The sequence below is a fragment of the Ctenopharyngodon idella genome, chromosome 22 (genome assembly GCF_019924925.1).
Source record: "Ctenopharyngodon idella isolate HZGC_01 chromosome 22, HZGC01, whole genome shotgun sequence".
Lineage (NCBI taxonomy): Eukaryota > Metazoa > Chordata > Actinopteri > Cypriniformes > Xenocyprididae > Ctenopharyngodon > Ctenopharyngodon idella.
In genome coordinates this window covers 18,484,478-18,506,976 of record NC_067241.1, presented here as the reverse complement: position 1 = coordinate 18,506,976, position 22,499 = coordinate 18,484,478, and the positions used below count along the sequence as shown (strand labels likewise).

The following is a 22,499-nucleotide window of genomic DNA, read 5'->3' as shown; positions in this document are numbered from 1 at the left end:
TATTTTTTTTTAACAATTATTGTCCTTATTTCAAATCATTAATACTATTATTATTATCATTATTGGTTTTATTATAATAAAATAATAAAATAATAATAATGTTATATATATTTTATTGTATGAGAATATTTTTTTTTTTAATTTGTGTATGTATGCATTTATTTATTATATTGTTTTTGTTGTTTTATTTTATTATATTATTATAAATATGTCAAATTTATTATCATTAATAATAATAATAATAATCTTAATATTTAATTTTTTTATTGTAAAACAAAATATTTTTACTGATATATTTGTTTCTTATGTTGTTTTATAACTTTATTTTTTTTATTAATACTATTTTACAATGCACACATTGATGGTTTGGCATTGTTGTACACTACCAGTCAAAAGTTTGGAAACATTACTATTTTTAATGTTTTTGAAGGAAGTCTCTTATGCTCATTAAGGCTGCATTTATTTCATAATAAATACAGAAAAAACAATAATATTGTGAAATATTATTACAATTTTAAATTATGGTTTTCTATTTTAATATACTTTAAATTATAATTTATTTCTGTGATCAAAGCTGAATTTACTCCAGTCTTCAGTGTCACATGATCCTTCAGAAATCATTGTAATATGATGATTTATTATCAATGTTGGAAACAGTTGTGCTGCTTAATATTATTTTGGAAGCTGTGATACTTTTTCAGGATTCTTTGATGAATAAAAGGTTAAAAAGAACAGCATTTATTCAAAATATAAATCTTTTCTAACAATATAAATCTTTACTATCACTTTTTATCAATTTAACACATCCGTGCTGAATAAAAGTATTAATTTCTTTCAAAAAAAAGAAGAAAGAAAAAAAAATGACTGACCCCAAACTTTTGAACGGTAGTGTATATTGTTACAAAAGATTTCTATTTTAAATAAATGCTGATATTTTTTAACTTTTTATTCATCAAAGAATCCTGAAAAAGTATCACAGGTTATAAAATAATATTAAGCAGCACAACTGTTTCCAACATTGATAATAAATCATCATATTACAATGATTTCTGAAGGATCATGTGACACTGAAGACTGGAGTAAATTCAGCTTTGATCACAGAAATAAATTATATTTTAAAGTATATTAAAATAGAAAACCATCATTTTAAATTGTAATAATATTTCACAATATTATTATTTTTTCTGTATTTATTATGAAATAAATGCAGCCTTAATGAGCATAAGAGACTTCCTTCAAAAACATTAAAAATAGTAATGTTTCCAAACTTTTGACTGGTAGTGTGTGTACTTTCAAACTGAGTAGTAACAAATGTGTTTGCAAGTTTCTGTCCAAGTGTGATGTTCACACTTTTTTGTTTTTGCTCAGAACGAGGTGTCTCATCTACGAAACGAAGTTGCTCATCTAAAGCAGTTGCTGTTAGCTCATAAAGACTGCCCCGTCACCAACCTCCAGAAGAAAGCCGCCTACTTGGGTGAGTGGAGCTTGAGTCAAGGTTCTTTCACTTGCATCTGCATGATCTAATCTTCATTTTTTTTTTTATGTGTCTCAGGGGAGGAACACATGAAAGAGACGTCTGAGCCCACGGGCTCCCCGGCACCGGTCATTCAGCACAGCTCTCTGGCCCACAGCCCCTCGTCCACAGTAGGGCCCAATGGCCTGAGCTCCCGTGCTGCGGCTGAGGCGGTGGCCATGTCGGTGCTGGCAGGGATGGGCAGCCAGCGAGGGGAGAGCGGTGGGCCATCGCACGTCATCATGGCGACACAGTCCCACCCGTCCAACAGATGATGAGAGCAGCTAACAGTCTGCCCGGGACTCTCCGCATCCCAGGAGAGGGGCAGATCTGCGAGAGGAGAATGCACTCTGTTCCCATTCTTTAGTCTGGTTCCCTCTCACACCATCACGCTCTGAACTGGAGCTCAGCTGCATTCTGGGAATGAAACTGGGACTATGTATACATATAGAGAGAGACGGAAGCAGATTGTTGTTCACTATGCCATAGACTATGGGGGCTGGACTCCAAACCACGCTCTCCTTTGCATCCTCTGTATCTTCTGCTCCTTCCTTCAACTTCCTCCTGCTCCTCCACTGGCTGTAGGACTGCAAAGCACTTCCTGTCATTAAACGTATCCCCGTAGACATATGCACATACACACGCTGCAATAAAGACATTGCCTGAATTGTGACGGTGCACTCGGTGTATGTGTACATGTGCTGTAATGCACATTAATTCACACACATGCAGGCTGCGTCTCAAATTTGTGACGATGCAATACTTTATATATTCTTATATATATGTATTAGTATGTGTGTGTGTGTGTGTGTGTGTGTGTGTGTGTTTGAGAGAAACATGATGCTTTAACGTTCTGTAGGATCTTTTACCTTGCTATTTTAGAGCATTTTTTTTTAGTTTTCAGGTGGCCACCCCCCTCATCTTACCTTCGCTCATCTTACCTCATTTTTAACCTGTTATATACGTTTATAATCGACGTGTGCATGTGTGCTTACCGTGTGGGTGTACAGTGATCTACAACAGAATTAGCAGTTTGTGAAGGACTGATACACTAAGACTGCCTTGTTAGCATGCAAACTTCTTGCTATATATAAACTGTATTGTATTGGCACATTGCATTCAGTTTGGGCTACGGAACCTCGGTTTTTCTTGTCCTATCTTTGTTTTCTTGTGTACGACAAACTCAGATACCGCAAATAACATACTGTCCGAGGTCATCACGTATGATGAACTGTTATCAGGACCCTTGCGCACAGTCCACTGTCTTGAGAAATACTGCCTTTCCAAAGTTAGCCACAATGTTTTCAATTCAACTTTAGACCGAGTTAAGTTGGCCATAATGAGTTAAAGCTCTTAAAGTAGTCTTAGACTTTTTTATTATTATCTAAACTTTGTAACCCTGCTGCTGTTTATTGAATCCCATTCCTGCCACGCAAGAAAAAACTAAAACTATGACATAAAAACTCATAATAATGAGATAAATTAAGAGATAAAACATTAAATGTGTGGCATTAAAGTCATAATTACAACAAAAACTCAATAATAAGATAAAAAAATCCAAATTATGACAAGTTTATATTATGAGATAAGTCATAATTAAGACATAAGAAGTAGAACTTGAGATTAAAAGATCTCATAATGACTTAGTATGTCATAATTATGATTTACCAGAGCATTTTATTACGTGGAAATGGATTTCCATAGTTCTCCGCTCATTTTTACAATAATACAGCCCTAGTGCCTCTGTACCCTCCATTCAGTCACTTTCACAAAGTTGATATCCTGATACTCTGTAACACTATGTGTTTCTCTGCTGGCTCATCCACACATAAACATACACAGTCCCTGATAAAAACTCAAAGAGACAAGGATTCTGCCTTATGAATCACACGAGTGCCTCTTTATAGGTTAACCTCACTCCACCTATCGTATTCAGGCATCTGTCAGATGTTAAAAGCTTTATCTGTATCATCAGTCCTGAAGTAATGAATTAACAATAATGCCTTTAATAGTTTTTAAACAGCAGGAGCGCTGCCCTTGATTTTAAGCATATTCTACACTGCCACCTGGATGTAATAACGTGCTATTACATCTAACTAGAAGGCTGCAGGGAACAAAGAGTATCCAAATCTACTGTTTGAATGGTTTTACCTGTACTTTATCCAAACATATGGTGTTGTCTTTTTTACACAATATCAGACATTTTTAAAATTAAGGCAGCATATTAACAAGGGACTAAGATGTACTGTCGTTGCTCAGTTTATGTAACTTGAATTCTCATTCATTTTCTGTCATTATTTGCAGTGCGTAATTAACACAATATTAGTCCAAAATGTATATAGGCCTGTCAGAATGCACTAAACAACTTTCTGGGTTATTTTTCTGTTTGGAGTCTCAGAGATTGTCAGGTTTTTTTTTTTTTTCAAACAGCTTATCAAACTTACCACTTGACCGATATCTCATGAATGACTCCTGGTTAAAGTGTTGACCCTGGCTTTACTGTTCATCATGTGCTGGCACTGTAGTCGTTCAGCAGAACCATATAGAGGATTGTTGGCCTGAAATGAGCAGAATGGAGAATTTTTAGCTTCACTGGCACTTTTTCTTTATTCGCTGCCAGGACTATAGAAATAACTATAATTGTTTTTTTTTTTCTTGTGTTGTAAGACAGAAAAGTAGAAATTCTTAGACTTTCTTTTCTCATTCTCTTTTTGTTCTTCTAATACTTTGTACTCAAATACTTGTAGTTATTTTTATTTGTAAAGATTAATAAGAATGCCTTGAGATGCTCCCTGTTTGATTCTCACTTTAATCACTTTAAAGTTGTACCAGATTTCTGTCTTGATGGACTTAATGATCCATAATTCCAACATAATGCACAAATAATTTATTATGGAATTATTTCATGCTAGTAAAATTTAACAGTTTCCCTGAGATAGACAGACTGAACAAAACAGAAGTCCTTTAGAATAGAATGATCTTATAGGCTAAAGAAAAGAAAAAAAAGAAGAGATAAAAGGTTGTTTTAAGAGTATGTCTTTCATGGGAAATAGCCTCACTCCAAGTTGGACTGATAGTTTTTGAAATTGTCCTTGTAATGTACATATGTGTACCATATATATTTACTATTTTTCATGCATGTTGAAGTGAAATACTCTGAACACAGTGCTGCAGTTTTGATTAAACAAAAAACAAAACAAATGTCTTTAGTCTTATTTAGGCACCACAAAGATTGTACATAATGTTTTATGTGATTCTCTATATAATTTAGTTTTTAATATAATACGGCAGTTTTTATATTCTCTCTCTCTATATATAGATATATATATACTGTACATATATACAACCTGGATCCCAGAAATGCTGGGACGTTTTTTAAATTTGAATAAAATGAAAACTAAAAGACTTTCAAATCACATGAGCCAATATTTTATTCACGATAGAACATAGATAACATAACAAATGTTTAAACTGAGAAATTTTACACTTTTATGCACAAAATGAGCTCATTTCAAATTTGATGCCTGCTACAGGTCTCAAAACAGTTGGAACGGGGGCATGTTTACCATGGTGTAGCATCTCCTCTTCTTTTCAGGACAGTTTGAAGACGTCTGGGCATCAAGGTTATGAGTTTCTGGAGTTTTGGTGTTGGAATTTGGTCCCATTCTTGCCTGATATAGGTTTCCAGCTGCTGAAGAGTTTGTGGTCGTCTTTGATGCATTTTTCTCTATAGGTGAAGATCTGGACTGCAGGCAGGCCAATTCAGCACCCGGACTCTTCTACGACGAAGCCATGCTGTTGTAATAGCTGCAGTATGTGGTTTTGCATTGTCCTGCTGAAATACACAAGGCCTTCCCTGAAATAGACGTCGTCTGGAGGGGAGCATATGTTGCTCTAAAACCTTTATATACCTTTCAGCATTCATAGTGCCTTCCAAAACATACAAGCTGCCCATACCGTATGCACTTATGCATGGCGTCTGTGATTTCCGACAAGAATGTCAAATTCGGACTCGTCTGACCATAGAACACTTTTCTATTTTGAAACAGTCCATTTTAAATGAGCCTTGGCCCACAGGACACGACGGCGCTTCTGGACCATGTTCACATATGACCTCCTTTTTGCCTGATAGAGCTTTAGTTGGCATCTGCAGATGGCACGGCGGATTGTGTTTACCGACAGTGGTTTCTGGAAGTATTCCTGGGCACATTTAGTAATGTCATCAACACAATCATGCCGATGAGTGATGCAGTGTCGTCTGAGGGCCCGAAGATCATCCAATAAAGGTCTTCGGCCTTGTCCCGTACGCACAGAGATTTCTCCAGTTTCTCTGAATCTTTTGATGATGTTATGCACTGTAGATGATGATATTTGCAAAGCCTTTGCAATTTGATTTTGAGGAACATTTTTCTTTCACAGCTCTGCCCATCTTTACTTCTGAGAGACTCTGCCTCTCTAAGACATCCCTTTTATAGCTAATCATGTTACAGACCTGATATCAATTAACTTAATTAGTTGCTAGATGTTCTCCCAGCTGAATCTTTTCAAAATCTCTTGCTTTTTCAGCATCTGTTGCCCCGTCCCAACGGTTTTGAGACCTGTAGCAGGCATCAAATTTGAAATGAGCTCATTTTGTGGATAAAAGTGTAAAATTTCTCAATTTAAACATTTGTTATGTTATCTATGTTCTATTGTGAATAAAATATTGGCTCATGTGATTTGAAAGTCTTTTAGTTTTCATTTTATTCAAATTTAAAAAACGTCCCAACATTTCTGGAATTCGGGTTGTATATATATATATATATATATATATATATATATATATATATATATATTAATATTATATGTAATTATGTATTTATTTTTAAATTATTTTATTTTTTATTATTGAGATATATATATATATATATGTGTGTGTGTATGCATGTATGTATGTATATTGAATATCATAGGCTAATACAAAATAATTTAAAACTATATATAATATTAATGTATTTATATATTAATTTCTAAATTGAATATTAATAATATAAAATAAAATAATTTAAAAATACATACATAAATAGGCCTATATTTTAAAAATTATTTAGATGTAATAAGTAATATTTCTTGCACCAGTTTTTGATGGTAAGATGGTAAAATGTTGATGGTGGTACAATAATCTATCGATCGTAATACCATAGTACCCTAACTACTGAATGATTTCCATATCCAAATACCATGATATTTATATTATCCTAAAGAATACCACAGTACATATTCAAATAACATGGCAGAATCACAACATCTGTCTTGTCGCTAGAGGGCGCATGCGAGTCGTCTCGAGGAATGTGTGTGTGTGTGTGTGTTTGGGGGTGTCATTGATCACACACAGGAGGTAAACGCGATCACGTGACCGCACAGTGCAGTTGGTGAGTTCTCACAGCATGGCGGAAGGAGTAGTTGTCCGGATGGATTGTTACTCACCTTTTAATTCATGTCTTCTGTCTTGACGGGAGGATTTTTGGCTTTCGAAGCGCATTTCTTCACACTTAAAACAACTTCAGCGTATTCTCGCAGCGATGGCAGACCGCGGTGTGGATTTGGCAGCTCTACCGAAAGAGGTTAGAGAGCAGTTGGCGGAGTTGGAGCTCGAGCTGTCTGAAGGTAAGAGATGGAGTTACCACCTCAACCTTAATACTGTTAATAATATTAACCTAATATTTCAACCCCACGGTCGTATGGCGCTATAACAGACACGTATATACTCTCAAGCAGCTACTGCTTTGTGTTGGTGTTTGAAGGTCTTCTCTTTCTCCTCAGAGAATTTCATTTTTGAAAGAGGCTGTGTCTCAAAAACTAGCGAGCTGCCTACCTAGACACAATGTCTGGATGCCCAAAAATGCAGTCCCAAAAGCGCCTCTGCTACTCAGACATGCTGTCTAGGTAGGCAGCTCACTAGGTTTCGAGACACCGCCGGAGTGTGTTGGAAGAAATTATGATTTTCCACCATCAAATATGCTTTCAATCTCGTGTAAATGAAAGAACCGAGCGTGAAGGAGAACTAGAAGAGCAGTACTGCTGAATCCGGCCGTTAATTTCAGCTCAAGAGACTGAGACTATTGTTTGTTCAGTGATCTAGACCTCAAAGAACAGAAAGCCCTTGACAGTTCAGCTAGACACAATACCTCAGCACAGACACTGTCAGTGAGGCAGATCGAGTTCATATCGCTTTGAATGTTGATTTATCGTTGCTGTTCTCGAAGATCTTTGTTTTCATATTGTAGACGTTTTTAAAGGGGCATCACTTTTTTGCTGCTTGAAGTCCTGTTAGCACAGAGACATCTGTCAAACACACCTTCTCTGTGAACACTTCCTCTCACCCCTCAGTCATTATTATAAAATGGTGATTTGATTATTTAATTATCCGACTGTAGTTTATCTTGTAAACTATATTTGATGTGAAGATGCATTTTTACACTACACCAAGGGTTATACAGACACTAGTCAGCTCATTATAAAAAAGCCAATGACTATATTATCACACAGTGTAGTGCTTATTTAGTTCATTCAGATGTGTATATAGATTATAAGTAGTTCTACATGTCTCTCAGATCTCCTGCAGTATCTTTCAGCCAGACTCCTGGTTGGCACTTGTCTGGACATTCCTGCAATGCATTTGATGGAACAAAATACCATATTGATAAATATAATTTAGAGTTTCTGAGACACAACAATTCATTTTTGTCTGTAAGATTTTATGCTTTTGAAAGAAGTGTCTTATGCTCAGCAAGTCTGCGTTTATTTGATCCAGAATGCTGTAAAACAGTATTGTGAAATATAATTACAATTTAATATATTATAAAATGTCATTTTATTTATGCGAAGGCAAAGCTGAATTTTCAGCATTCGTTATTTACTCCAGTCTTCAGTGTCACATGATCCTTCAGAAATCATTCTAATATTCTGATTAGCTGCTTATTATCATCGATGTTGAACACAGTTTAATATTTTCGTAAAAAACAGGACCACTTTTTTCAGGATTTGATAAATAGAAAGTTCAAAAGAACAGCATTATAAATGTCTTTACTGTCACTTTTGGTCTATTTAAAGGGTTAGTTCACCCAAAAATGAAAATAATGTCATTTATTACTCACCCTCATGTCGTTCCACACCCGTAAGACCTTCGTTCATCTTCAGAACACAAATTAAGATATTTTTGTTGAAATCCGATGGCTCAGTGAGGCCTGCATAGCCAGCAATGACATTTCCTCTCTCAAGATCCATTAATGTACTAAAAACATATTTAAATCAGTTCATGTGAGTACAGTGGTTCAATATTAATATTATAAAGCCACGAGAATAACAAAAAAACAAAATAATGACTTATATAGTGATGGCTGATTTCAAAACACTGCTTCATGAAGCTTTGAATCTTTTGTGTCGAATCATGATTCGGATCGCGTGTCAAACTGTCAAACTGCTGAAATCACGTGACTTTGGTGCTCCGAACCGCTGATTCGACACAAAAGATTCATAACGCTCTGAAGCTTCATGAAGCAGTGTTTTGAAATCGGCCATCACTATATAAGTCGTTATTTTGTTTTTTGGCGCACCAAAAATATTCTCGTTGCTTTATAATATTAATATTGAACCACTGTACTCACATGAACTGATTTAAATATGTTTTTAGTACATTAATGGATCTTGAGAGAGGAAATGTCATTGCTGGCTATGCAGGCCTCACTGAGCCATCGGATTTCATCAAAAATATACCCTTTAACCTTTGAATGGTAGTGTATGCTTTTATTTTTTGTTATACCTTAATATCTTTGAGATCATACATGGCACCATATTGAGTGCTATTGTATCCTAAAGAGACATGGCTTGAATTTCAGAGCTCATAATTTTGCAGGTTTTTTGCACTTATAAGGTGGGAATTCCCGCAAACATTTATTCAATTAGCTTTTTGGTTGAATGAGCAAATGAATCCACACAGATTATCAGAGCAAATCATTAATTTGAAAATCAGATGTGAGACTTAATTTCACAAACGGTGCTACTGCGTCTTCTCTCTCTCTTTCAAAATGCACACGTGGCTTCACATCACCACATCATCTGTACGAGCGGGCTGCTCGCTGTGATACTGTGATAAGACTTTTGATCGTGTTCGGGGCAGAATTTTCACTTGCATAATTGGCCAGTGGTGCACCGTTAATAAAGTTTATCATATGCATGACATAAATTTAAACATTCAAGCATTTTTAAAGAGGACCTATTATACCCATTTTTACAAGATGTAATTTAAGTCTCATGTGTTCCCAGAATGTGTGTGAAGTTTCAGCTTAAATTACCTCACAGATCATGTATAAATCCATGTTGTAAACACCCATTTCTGACTACAGTCAAGAACAGGCTGTTTTCGTGCATGTGCCTTTAAATGCAAATGAGCTGCTGTGCCCCGCCCCCTCTCTATGATCACAGTTCCCGCCTCAATCAGATTCTCTGCCAAATACAAACAAGACATGTGCTTGGTTTTGATTATCATCTATATCACGATCACTCTCACGGACAGCATAGTTCTTCTTTCATCATTAAAGTTTATTATTTTCACGCGTTTTAAAGCTTTATCAGTTTAAATTTCTAATGGATCGTTTTCTGATCGTTTTCACTCTCACACAGACGGCTGGCTGTCTCCTTCTCCTTCACATTTTTTGTTTTGTTTAAACTGTCAAATACACACAAGGTTCTGTCAAAAACACACACAGTTCACATAAACAGTCAGTTTTGTCTGTGAACGTAAATATCAGGCAACGTTACAGGAATCGTATGTGTATATTAGATCTGTGGCTCATTCCCTTCACAAATAAAACGAATCCACTGCGTTCAGCGGCTCAGATGTCAGTAAATGAAGACGGTTATGTTCACTCTTACATCCAACAACAAAACACCTCAATTACTTACCAGACTTTGTTGTCGCTACAGCTGCTCGAGCGCAGAGAAAATGGCGGACAGCGCACAGCTCGCTGAGGGCGGAAACTATGGCAAAGCAGGACTGTCAGTCAGCGGTCGTGGGCGGGGCCTGTGGCTAATGTGACGTCACATTAGCACCATGGCTGAAAACAGGTCGTTGGGAGACACTGCTTATGATTTATGGTGATTTTGAAAAAAAAAAAAGAGGAGTGGGTGGATTTTTATCATTATTCGGTTGTTAAGTCTGACGTCACGCGGCGCTTCCGGGTCCAAACGCTCTATCTCATACCACAACAAACGGTGCTAATATACACACACAATGTGGTGTAATACTACAAAAAAATTATAATCATAACCTTTATCTCTATACCAAAATCCCAGATGGCCAGACAGTGATTCGTCTTTTATAAATCGTTAAAATATTAGTGTCTGTGATGCTGTGAGCACAGACACTGTCTGTAGACTGTAAGTATTTAAAATGTTTAACTTTTTAAAATGTTTGATGTTTAATATGAATAAATGGTGCTCATAAACAGCCGTCGATGGCATTTGCGAGTGACACGAGTCGAGGCTTGGACCCAGAAACGGTGTTCCTTACATCACGACTTAACAAGCGGATAGGCTGGTTGTGTTCACACACTGCCAACACACATTTATGTCCAGACACCATGCAAAAGTGAATTTTGCATAATAGGTCCCCTTTAAAGCATTCAGTAGTACTCGTGCTCTCTGAGGCTCTGTTCACACCTGGTGTTAAGATGCGTTTTGGTCAATCGGATCAAAAGTGGACGACACTAAATACAGTTTTGAGCTTGTCCACTTTCGACCACTTCCAGAGTTAGTCGAAAACACATTCGACCGGATCGCTTGTGTTCAAACAGCCACAAAAGACTTCCTGCTCTCTGTCTACAATTTTATTTTGTTAATAATAATACAAAAAGATAGTAAAAAGTGTTTTTTGTGTGATAGATCAGACATTTCTGTCTATTCACAGGGTTTACAAGTTCATTCGGTGTTCATGACATCACAGCCATGGTGTTTCCTGCACCGTCATGCATCTTCAAGCATCTTCTCACCGCCGCGTCATCCGTCTGTGAAAGACAGTGCCGTTCTTCTCATTCACTCGGTCAGAGAGCACGATGTGGGGGAGATGTGTCAGTTTTCGGTTTACTAATAGTGTTACACAACTGGAAGTGTTTAGTGTGTGGGCCAGACTCTCAAACAGCTTGTTGATGTGAGGCTGCTTATCAAGAGAAGCAGCCATAGACACTGTAACCGGAGTAACACAACATTTTATGACTGTAAGATGATATACTATAAATTATGACCATATAATTACTGATGACCGTTGAGCCACGTCTTTTTTTTTTTTTTGTCATCCAACCACACTATAAAATATGTGCTGAGTGCAAAAGAACGTAATGGAATAGTTTACCCAAAAATGAAAGTTTAGTCAACCTCATGTCGGAGCAAGAGAAGTTATACGACTTTGCAAAAACATGAGGTTGAGTAAATCATGACAGAATTTTCATTTTTGGCTGAACTATCTTTTAAACCACGGTTTTGCATGTGATCTAGAGGTCTGTGACTTTTGAGAGTGTGTGAAAATAACATGAAAGCTCTTGAAACTGTGTGTTTAGTGTACGGGTTTTAGTGCCCCTGGGGCAGGTGAGTGATCTGGAGTGTTTGGTCAATTGGAGGGCGGTTGCAGGCTCCCTGATCCCCTCCTCCCATAGGAGCAGCTGTCGCCTCCCCACAAACAAGCGCGTCACAATCCTGTCCTTGCTCTCCTCATCTCTCTTTCTCTCTCTCTAGCTCTCAGGCTTGACTAGTTCTTGCAGATATGATTCAAAAAATGAATCACCACTCGCTGACCAATCAAAATGCACCTCAATTCAGCACAAGCACTTTAATCGTCTTATTTATGCGAGTCAGATAAGTTGTATGTTGATATTTGATTGTGCTCATTCTTACATTCAAATTACTTTTTCCAGCATGTTGCACTCACTTAAAGGGATAGATGCAAACTTCTGTCATCTCTCAAGTCATCTTCTCATGTCGTTCCAAAATCTTCGAAACACAAATGAATATTTTTAATGAAATCTGAGAGATTTCTGTCCCTTCATTGAAAGCCTGTTCACCCAAAATTCAAAAGTTCAAAACGTTTGTACAAAAAGATTGTAAAAGAAATTCAGACAAATCATGCTTGTGCTTCCGTTTTACCAAATTTGGGTGCGGATCAATGTTTATATGTGAATAAAAGGCTAAATTAAATCTGTTCATCATATAAAGTGATTGTTTCTCCTCAGAAGACTTAATTAATAATGTCTATTAATAATAGATGTTTGATTCATAATATGGTCTCTTTATGAACGTTTTGAAGCGTCAGAGTTTTGGCTGAATAGACTTTCAGTGGAGGGACAGAAATCTCTCAGATTTGATTAAAAATATCTTAATTTGTCTTCAGAAAATGAAAGAAAGTCTTATGGGTTTGGACCGACATGAGGGTGAGACAATGATACTGTGTGAACTAACCATTTAAGGTTAATCTTTAAAAATGAAACTCCTTTAAATGTAATCTTCAGTAAATTTTAAATTAATATGCATTTTTCATACTTTACATTGTAATATTGTGATTCCTAAATTTACTTGTAGCATTTAAAATAATAGATTTTGGTGTATTTCTTTGTAATGTATTTAGAGCAAATTGGCCATTTTTTGGTTCTCAGCCATAACATGAAAATAATTAACGGCTTATCGTTATTGGCCAGAATTGCAGTATTCCTAATCTGCCAATTGTTTGTTCAGCGACAGGTTGACCATTATGACCTGTTCTGTTCCTAAAACCCCTTGACCACTTGAAACACATGATATCTCAGGGATTCCATGGTCATGAACAACCCATAAACATCAAGAAACTTGTGCTTTCCAGACTTAAATATTTTATTAAAGTTTTGCTTCTCTCTAAAATACTGCTTTGGCTACATATAAAGTAAAACTTGCTTGCAAGTCTGTCCACTACTAAGCGTCTTATTAGAGCCATTTGTACACTAACAAGTGGCTATAAATGTTTAAATCTATTGATTAAACATTACCTGACATCCAAATGCAAATCTGCACCAGCAGTCTCTAGAATGATTTTAAATAAATCATGAATGTCTCGACAGATCCTGGAAAGCAAGTCCTGGAAATGCACTGGTCTGAAACTGTGGAAAACCTGCTTTCTGGTTCGCTGTTTAAAAGGTGTCTGTGCTGTTGTCATGTCTTGCCTTTAATTCTGGATCCATGCGTGGTTTCCACAAGGGCACATGTTGACCTTGGAGGGTAGAAATATTTCCCATTACCATGCTCCGCTGGGGCTTTTTACAGTGAAAAGAGTCAGCCCAAATTATCTCCTACATAATGACCCAATTCTGCAGGATTGTAGAGATCAGAGTAACAATAAGCACCATTGAGCTGATCTGGACTATGCTGGTTCTGATCTGAACTGGCATTTGAGGCTTTCAACTGAAACCTTTGTGTCCCAAATGAGCAACTCTGAGAGACATGGACACAATCAATTGTGTGTGTGCTCGCATTCACAAATGAGGCATCTCCTCAACAACTGTGATAATAAATCTAAACATAAATAACAGCGTGATAATCTCTGTATTCGAGTGAGACCCTAATTATAATTCTTCTGTCTAGTAGTGCCTTCTTGTAATAAACCAGCGCTGTCATCTGTGAGTCATGTAAAGGTGTTGCAGGAAGTCGAGTGCAGCCTGAATCTGCTCTTGAATGTGTGCCAATCTTTGTCCAACTGGCTTAACAACATGGAATTGAACTCGAACAATAAAAAAACAAATCATTCAAGCTCTTGGTGACGTTGGTCAGAAGATCCCTAGCACTGTAATCTCTTCTGAATAGTTTATTGTTCTTCTTAAGAACAAAGGAAATTAGCCTGCTATGCGTTCTGAGCAGCATGGACGGCTCCCATTCCATGCCGTCTTACTTAAATTTCTCCAGTCGCTTGACCGGGAGTTCTTTTTAAAATGCAGGATTGTTAGTGGCCTCTGGAGCTAATGTGTGTAGTTTGTTAGTATTGATTGCTGTTATGAAGAGGCTTGAGTTCAGGCTGTCAGCAGTATGGAGACTCAGTGCTTTACTGCCGCCCTTCTGATGGAGGGGGATGTTATTACCAATTTCTTCATATCTAGGACACAGAATGACCGAACATGGACTGAACCCCGTTCATTTGTTCTCTGAGTCATTCTGTTTTCCTTTTTCTCAGTTAAGCTGTCCCCTGACCATTAAGGGAAGCCACAGTCATCTATTTTTGCTATTAAGCTGTTCCCCTTTTTTTTCTGTTGTTTTGTGTATCCTATTAAATAGTTCCAAGCGAGACTGGGAAATGTTGTTTCCTGCTGATCACGAAAACAGTCAAGTCATGTTTGAGGGGGGAAAAAGCCTTTTTTTTTTTTTTTTGCATTGACATTTTCGTAACAATTAAGCACATTTTTTCCAATTCTCAGGTACCTTCAGTGTGTACTATAATAATAAAATAATTAAAAATTATATATATCGTAAGTATTTTATATAAATTATACAATTTGAATGTGCATAATAGTCGTTTTTGTCGTTATTGCCTTTAATGTATGCTTTAATTTACTATATTTTAATATAAAGCACTTATTTTCTTTACTCAGTACTGACAATTAGAATTTTTTTTCATTATTGTAATCAGATATGAAAGTAATGTCATTGCAAAAAATCTTGTTGCACTAAAAATAAGCCCCATTATTTTTTTTTCTCTTGACTTTGGGGTGAAATATGACACAATTTCTTTGTGAGATTCACTCTGAAACATTAAGACATGATTTTCCATAACGCTGCTTTGAAACATCATGGGTTGTGAAAAGGGCTATACAAATAAAAATGACTTGACTAGACAGTATGGTCAGTTGACTATAGGCAGTTTTTGCGTGGCCGAGACTATTTGCGTACGCATGTACCCTGACCACATGAGTAGACCGTCACAGTTCCTCTTTTCTGTAAAGGACCCTTTGTTACACAATTTGTGGTGGAAAGGTTTGTCACGTACTTGTTAGGTAAACATATGAAGTTGAAATTTGGCCGAACCTAACTCTGTGGATTTCATTGCATTTTATAACAAAATATCAAACCAAGTTTCATTTATTTGCTATAAATATCTAACAAAACAAGTTTTTAAACTATAAAATAATACATAGAGATATATAGTTCAAATATGTCCAACACTTTTTGTTTTCATTAGTTTACAGATGCAATTTGGTTTGATATTTCATATCTAATGCAGACATTAAGTGTGGCTTAAGTGCCACAGTATGTGACCAAGTGCTACCAAAGTTTGCATGCTTGTCAAACTTAACCTCCAATCTGTCCGCAGGAACGACCTCACGGGAATCAAACACAAAGTGCTTTCTTTGTGGGAGCGTTTATACAGAGCGCTAAGCTTAGACAGATGGGACATGATCAGATGTCCAGGCTTCGCATAGAATCCCCTTCCCTCAAACAAAAGCCCAGAGCCTCTTCTGCTGGTACTGGGCCCACTGGGTCTGCTCCCTCAGCGTGGGTTGTATAAGAAACCAGTCCGGGCTGCCCTTTGGCTGTGAATAGTTAATGTTGCATCGCTGTGGTCTTACAGAATGCTGAGCCTGAATTATTAACATGCCTTCATCCAATGCCACGAGGCTTTGCTTGTATCTCCCTTTACTGGCGCTATGTGAAGCAGGGTGTGTACGGAGGAAGTGCCGTCACACTACTTCATAAGAGAAAGTTAGTGTTGTGGTATAACGGAGCTATGCGCTGCCAAGGGAACACTCATAACTCACAACACAATGCGCCATCCATGAACAGGATATGGTCTCCTTATAGGGATGATCTCTCATAATTCCTTAGTTGTTTGAAGTAAGTATTGCTAGAGCCGTGGCATAGCAGTTAGCACACAAGCCTGACATGTTATGGAGGCAATGTACTTTTCTTCAGATGTTTGGGATCAGTAAGATATTTTTTTTATTTTTTTAAAGAAATTAATTTATTCAGCAAGGATGTATTAAATTGGTCAAGACATTTATAATGTTACAGAAGATTTCTATTTCAAGTAAATGCAGTTCTTTTGAATTAAAGAATCCTGAAAGAAATATATCACAGTTTCCACAAAAATATTAAGCAGCACAACTGTTTTCAACATTGGTAATGATAAGAAATGTTTCTTGAGCACTAAATCAGCATTAGAATTAGGGATGCACCGATGTATCGGCCGATTTTTGCTCAATTTACAACCGTCGGCATATCGGCTGTAGCAGGAAAAAGGCCGATATAACAAACCGATGATTTATAAATGAACTGCGTGAAGGAACTGAGCTGTATAATGTCTGTTGTGTAATCCTAGCGCTGCTGTCTGCGCTTTAATGTTAATCAAATAACAAAAGATCACACACTATTCTTGCCTAAATAACTTTTGTAGCTTCCATAAGTGTAGTGGACCCCATCCGAATGATGACCAAAACTTTACTGATGTTTTATAAAGTTTATTGCGTCCGTTTTCACTCCAAAAAAATCACCATAAGAGCTAAACAAGAAGTGCACATTAAAATCTCTCTCTCTGTTGCATTATCATCAACATACAGTGAATTACTCAAAACACTTATTACGACTAACAGTAAATAAACACATACAGATCTTATGCCTTTTCGGGGGATGCTTAATAAACTGACAAACTTTAAATCTGCAAAATAACTCTGAAGAACTGCATGCTCTCTATTACCTGTGTAGACGAGAACACGTCAAAATAAGAGTCCCGCCTTAGTAAAGGAGATCTCATACATATTTAAACTTACAAAAAAAAAAATTAATGTATACAAAAACAAATTAGAGGATTAATCATAATAAAGTCTGTTACAATAAAGGATTAATATGTATTTAATTTATACAGTGAAGAATATGCAGTGCTATTTTACATGTTTACTTTATTTCTGTACCTGAAAACTATTAAATCTACCTAAAAAGCACTTGTTTATTTAATATATTCCTTTGTTCAGTTGTATTTATGTAAAACTGCTGAATGTTAAATTGATCCAATCGATTGTTATTAGAAAATATTTGATGATGCAGAAATAAACCTGCTAGTATAATTTAATGCAGGTGTTTTTGAACTTTGCTGATTTAAAACATGATCAAAATACTATATTTTGATGACAAAACTTCAAAACACAGGAAGTGACAAATATTTGTTAAAATAATTGTTTGTTAAAATCGGTATCGGCCCAAAAAAATCTCATCGGTGCATCCCTAATTAGAATGATTTCTGAAGGATCATGTGACACTGAAGACTGGAGACCGTCAAATAACCGTTTAAAATAAAAAATAATTTTTTAAATATAATAACATTTCATGTTACTGCTATTTCTTGTGTTTTTGATCAAATAAACACAATCTTTTCAAAAACAGTAAAAAATCTTATGGACCCCAAACTTTTGACTAGAAGTGTATTTCTCAGAATTCTGCAGATTTTCCTATTTTTTCACTGAATTTATATCTGCAGAGTGTGTCTGGCCTACATATTACCACAAACCTTTACATGTTCCCTTCTATCATGAACGACCCTGCTGTACAGAGGTTAGCCAATCATAACAAAGGTCATTTGCATATAGAAGTCAACTAAATGAGTTGAAAGAAACTTTGACTAATATTATAAGTGCACCTTCGAGGAAAAGTAATGGAATGCTATAAAAATGATATAAAATTGCTCCTTTTTGCGTAAGAAAGCAGCAAAGTGTGGACCTAAGTCTATATTTAGCAAATCATCAGCTGATGCTGCCAAAAAAGTACATTTTGGATTAGTTAAGATTTGTCAAGACTAAGTTAATCACAAAGTTGTTTACAGAACTACTTAGTTGTTAGAGGGGAAAATCTGAACTCTTACAGACATGTCTATAGAAGTCAAGAGCTTTCTCCAGTCCTTAGTCTGCTGCTGTTTCCAAACCTCAGCCTTGTTTACAGCTTTGATTCAAAGCACCCGGGACACTCCTGTTTTTGTATCCCTCCAGCCTGAGCTCTCCTCCAGGGAAAAGCGTTTCACACACACATTCAGACTGTGAGAACCTGTTTTCCCTGCATTTGTCCTGTTGTGTTTGCTTGATTTGCACACATGCTTTTTACTGTGTGATCTTCCCTGAGTAAAAGCACTTTGAATAAGCCCGTACTTTTCAGGAAAAGGGGAAATGTACCCTCACAATTTAGACAAGCATCGGATTTTGAGCTTGTTTTGAGCTCTGTCGTGAGGTGCACTGGTTGTTTTGCTGGTGTTGCTCAACCACACTATTGTCTTGAAGGCCCAGAGTTAGTATGAACTGGCTGACAAGTGCTGACACATCCCTCCTGAAGTCCCAAGTCACATTCACTGACATCAGGTTTCAGTCAGGGCTTCTTGTAATGAAAGGGCAGTTTGTTTGACTTTAGATTTGATATTGATGAAGGGGAGGTTCTGGGTCAAAACTTGGTAGGTCTTGCTGTTCCTCTTAGATATTTGCATGACGTTTTATGACCGGCTTGTTTGTGGAAGTTCTTGTCTAATATGTTATAAAACAAAACACAGCATAGTTTTAGTTGTTTAGTCGTTGACCAAATGTGCCGCCAAGATGCCAGGGGTTTTTTTCCATCCATTTTAGACTAAAATCGTAAGTCTGATTGCTTACCAAGCACCACTAATGAACATTAGTTTACACCAGAAAAATACTTGAAGCTAGAAAATGTGAGTTATGCGTTGAAGAGGCTGATGCAATTTCTGCAAATTGGCCCAGTGGGTTTGGTTATATGATGCTGTTAAGCTCAAAATGACTAATTATTGGCTGATTAATCAGTCGGTCTATCACCAGTTTTATTGTTCTGTAAGCATATGACCCGGTCAAGATTGAGTCATAACACTTATGTTTCCTCTCATTGTTGTGTTTTTTGTCTTGTCTATTCGGGCTTAAGTTGTTGTGAACAGAATTAATCCCATGAGAAATGAAGGAACAGTCTACTCCGATAAAATAACATATCTTACGTTTTACCAAAAGTTCAGTTCTAATCCTTTCTCCCAGATCTTCCTCCCCTCCCTTGTTTCCTCGCTCTGTCTGTTCTCCATGTGTCATTGTGCTGGAGTCGGGCCTGCTGAATCAGATTATGAGCGCTCGATTGTTGATGGAGGGTGTCGCCACTGTTAAGCATTTTAACAGCAGCTCTACATGGTCTAATTTTAAATCCAAGTGTGACCTCATAAGCCACAGAGGGGCTCGCAAGATGTCACTTCTCAAGATGGCCAAAACTTAGTCAATATCAAAACAAGATGGACCCTGTTTTCTTCCATAATACATGTTTTGGTGCTATTGTGTGAGTTTTATAGGTGCATTTTAGATGGTATTATAATAAAAACATAATTACTATAAAATGTGTGTGTATATACAAGTAGTATATGTGTATATATATATATATATATATATATATATAATATATAATATATATATATATATATATATATATAAATACATACATACATACATACATAATTAGGGTTGCCACAATCCTCAATATAATATTGAACATATTTGGTACGACATCCACGAGTCACTTCCGCGTTTTTTCCTCAGGGCGTATATTTACATCTGGTTCTGTGCTGTAAGCCATTGTTTCTTACCTAGAGCTGTCAAAATGACTGAGAAGAAGATGACTTTTAGTGTTGCTGCTTACAAAAACTTCCCCAGATTACTGTAAATGATGTCCATCGCATTACTGTAAATGATGTCACATCGTCCAGTTAAATGAAGAAGGGAATTAAACGTTTCAAGTTAATTTTGAGGGTGAGTATTATGTTATCGTCTACTAGCAAATCTCGCTAATAATGCTGGATAATGCCAGCTTTACCTTTTACGGTGATTTGATCACCATTTAAATAGAGTTTAACTTTAAAAGACATTCACCTCAAGGAAACAGAAATAATTAGTTCACCTCTCGAGTTTCTGGGTCTGAGCCGTTCGTTCTTTTGTCATGTGACGTGACAGACTTATTGGATACATAAATTAATTAATAATTTTTTTTTTGTTTTTTTTTTTGTTTCTGGTCTCAAATTTCTTACAATTTATAAATTTGAGAGCTGAGAGTGTTTCATTTTTATATTTATTTTATATAATACAATACATTAGGAATGTATATTAAAATAAAGAAAAAGTATTGCAATTAAAAAAAGTATTTTTTCTCCTTAACCTCTTGTGCATGCATATATATATATATATATATATATATATAATATGCATATATTATTGCTATATATTGCTAATATATTATTGCTATATAAATATATAGCTGTATGCACTATATATTTAAGCCTAATTATCGTTATTTTCTCCAGCTACACAAATTTGTTCTCTGCGTTCTCTGGAATCTTCTCAAGCAGAGGACTTCTATATTCTGATTGGTTGGTGGTTACTTTGACGCTCTCGTCGGCGGCGGTGTGAACGCACGGTTACTGTCCCTGTCGCCTCAGCATAGAATAACCAAAAATACAATTTTTTATTTTTTTTTAATATATATATATATATATATATGTATATGTGTATATGTGTGTTTATACATTTATATTTAAAATTATGTGTATATAATAATCCTGTAATACAATAACAATTCCTGATTGATAGCCCTGCATTTTTTCCCCTCATTCAGTATGCTGCGTTGCTTGGAAATATAACAGAAGCATCACATTACATGACATGGGACTGACTCAACATGACTCTTTATTTTGGCTCTGTTGGAAAATTAGGACAAAGGTGTGTTTAAGTTAATATAACGTATATGTATCATTAAGATTTTGCAGTGAAGGTATCCCCTACTGGACTCCTACGCAGAGGCGTGTGTGAGTCTCTACAGTTGAGTTTACTAAGAGTACAGCAGAACAAAAGCTGGAGAAATTTACAGGTGTGGTTGCACAGATCCCTGAGCTCCTGTCAGCAGTTGAGATCTTTTGGCACTTTGCCACGCCATAAAGCTGTCAAACATCAAGGTTTTTCTTCGTGTGATTTAATTTGTTTCGTTAAATCTGATGACAGAAATCGATTCCTACAAAACAAAAAAACAAGGCGGGCTGACCTGCCAATCACCTGTTTTTCTTTCGCTCTCTCTCACTTCCTGGAAGCCTGTCTTAAGGCTCATCTAGTGGTTTGCATGTCAAATTGCTCATCCACTTGTCTAGAGGTTCCACCTAAAAGTGAGCAAGGGTCGAGGAGGTGTGATGTCACGACATGGCAAGAAATGAATGAGGATCTAGCATGTGCTTCTTTCGCAGTGAAACTCTCCCTTCCTCCCACTCTTCTCCCGGCAGACACACCCTGTTGCTCGGGGACTTGTTCAATGTTTCCAGCGCGTTGGATGGAGACCAGGACGCGTCAGAGCTTGGCAGCTGAACCAATCCCATGCCGTCTTATGATGGACTCTGATATAATGATCAGCCAATCTTTGCATGTATCAGTGTGTATTTACGACGGTCTGAGTAAACACATCCTGAAAGCAGGGCTTTCCCCTCCTGGTCATGTTTAATCAGCTATTTTCTTACAGGGCTGGCCTCAATGATGTCACAGTTTTCCGAGTAAACAGTTTGGAGTGAGCAGTGCCTCTCTTGGGAAACTGTTAGTTTGAAGCCTAAAATCTAGTTTCTTCCCTCTATAGTTAGAGAGATGCGGGGTGGGGGGAATCTGATTGTGTTTTGATGAATGTTGTGAATTTACATTTGGCTGTGAGCAGTCGTGTTGTAAGCGCGCATGCCTAATGTTTATGTAGTTTTATAGGCTGGATAGTTTCTTGAGGAGAGAGGCTTGAGAAATAGCTTTAGGGCATCACTGTGTATGAGAAAATGAAAATAAGAGATATATTTTACATTCTTTCATAATCTCTGCTGTTTACAGACTGCATCACTGAACATTGAACCCAAATATGTACTCTAGCAAATACTCAGTAACGCGCTTCAGCGAGATGTTGTTTATTATTA

At 36.6% G+C, this 22,499-nt stretch overlaps 2 protein-coding genes across 5 annotated transcripts in view; both read left to right on the top strand.

Moving 5' to 3' along the window:
* atf7a (activating transcription factor 7a) overlaps positions 1–4,714 on the top strand; it is a 33,452-nt gene extending 28,738 nt beyond the window's left edge. For both annotated transcript variants that reach the window (XM_051879463.1, XM_051879464.1), the window contains 2 exons: positions 1,369–1,474; positions 1,553–4,714. In XM_051879463.1, the coding sequence (XP_051735423.1) occupies positions 1,369–1,474; positions 1,553–1,788 (342 nt within the window). In that variant the 3' untranslated portion in view covers positions 1,789–4,714. The remainder of the gene's footprint in view (positions 1–1,368; positions 1,475–1,552) is intronic.
* A 2,181-nt stretch (positions 4,715–6,895) lies between these two features.
* The window catches only part of dip2ba (disco-interacting protein 2 homolog Ba), a 57,564-nt gene continuing 41,960 nt past the window's right edge, over positions 6,896–22,499 (top strand). Inside the window, exon 1 of one of the 3 annotated variants that reach the window (XR_007927425.1) lies at positions 6,896–7,159. Coding sequence is in view for 2 of the 3 variants with exons in the window: in XM_051879591.1 (XP_051735551.1) it covers positions 7,075–7,159 (85 nt within the window). In the remaining variant the exon portion in view is untranslated. The remainder of the gene's footprint in view (positions 7,160–22,499) is intronic. The other 2 variants (XM_051879591.1, XM_051879592.1) reach the window with 2 other exon arrangements.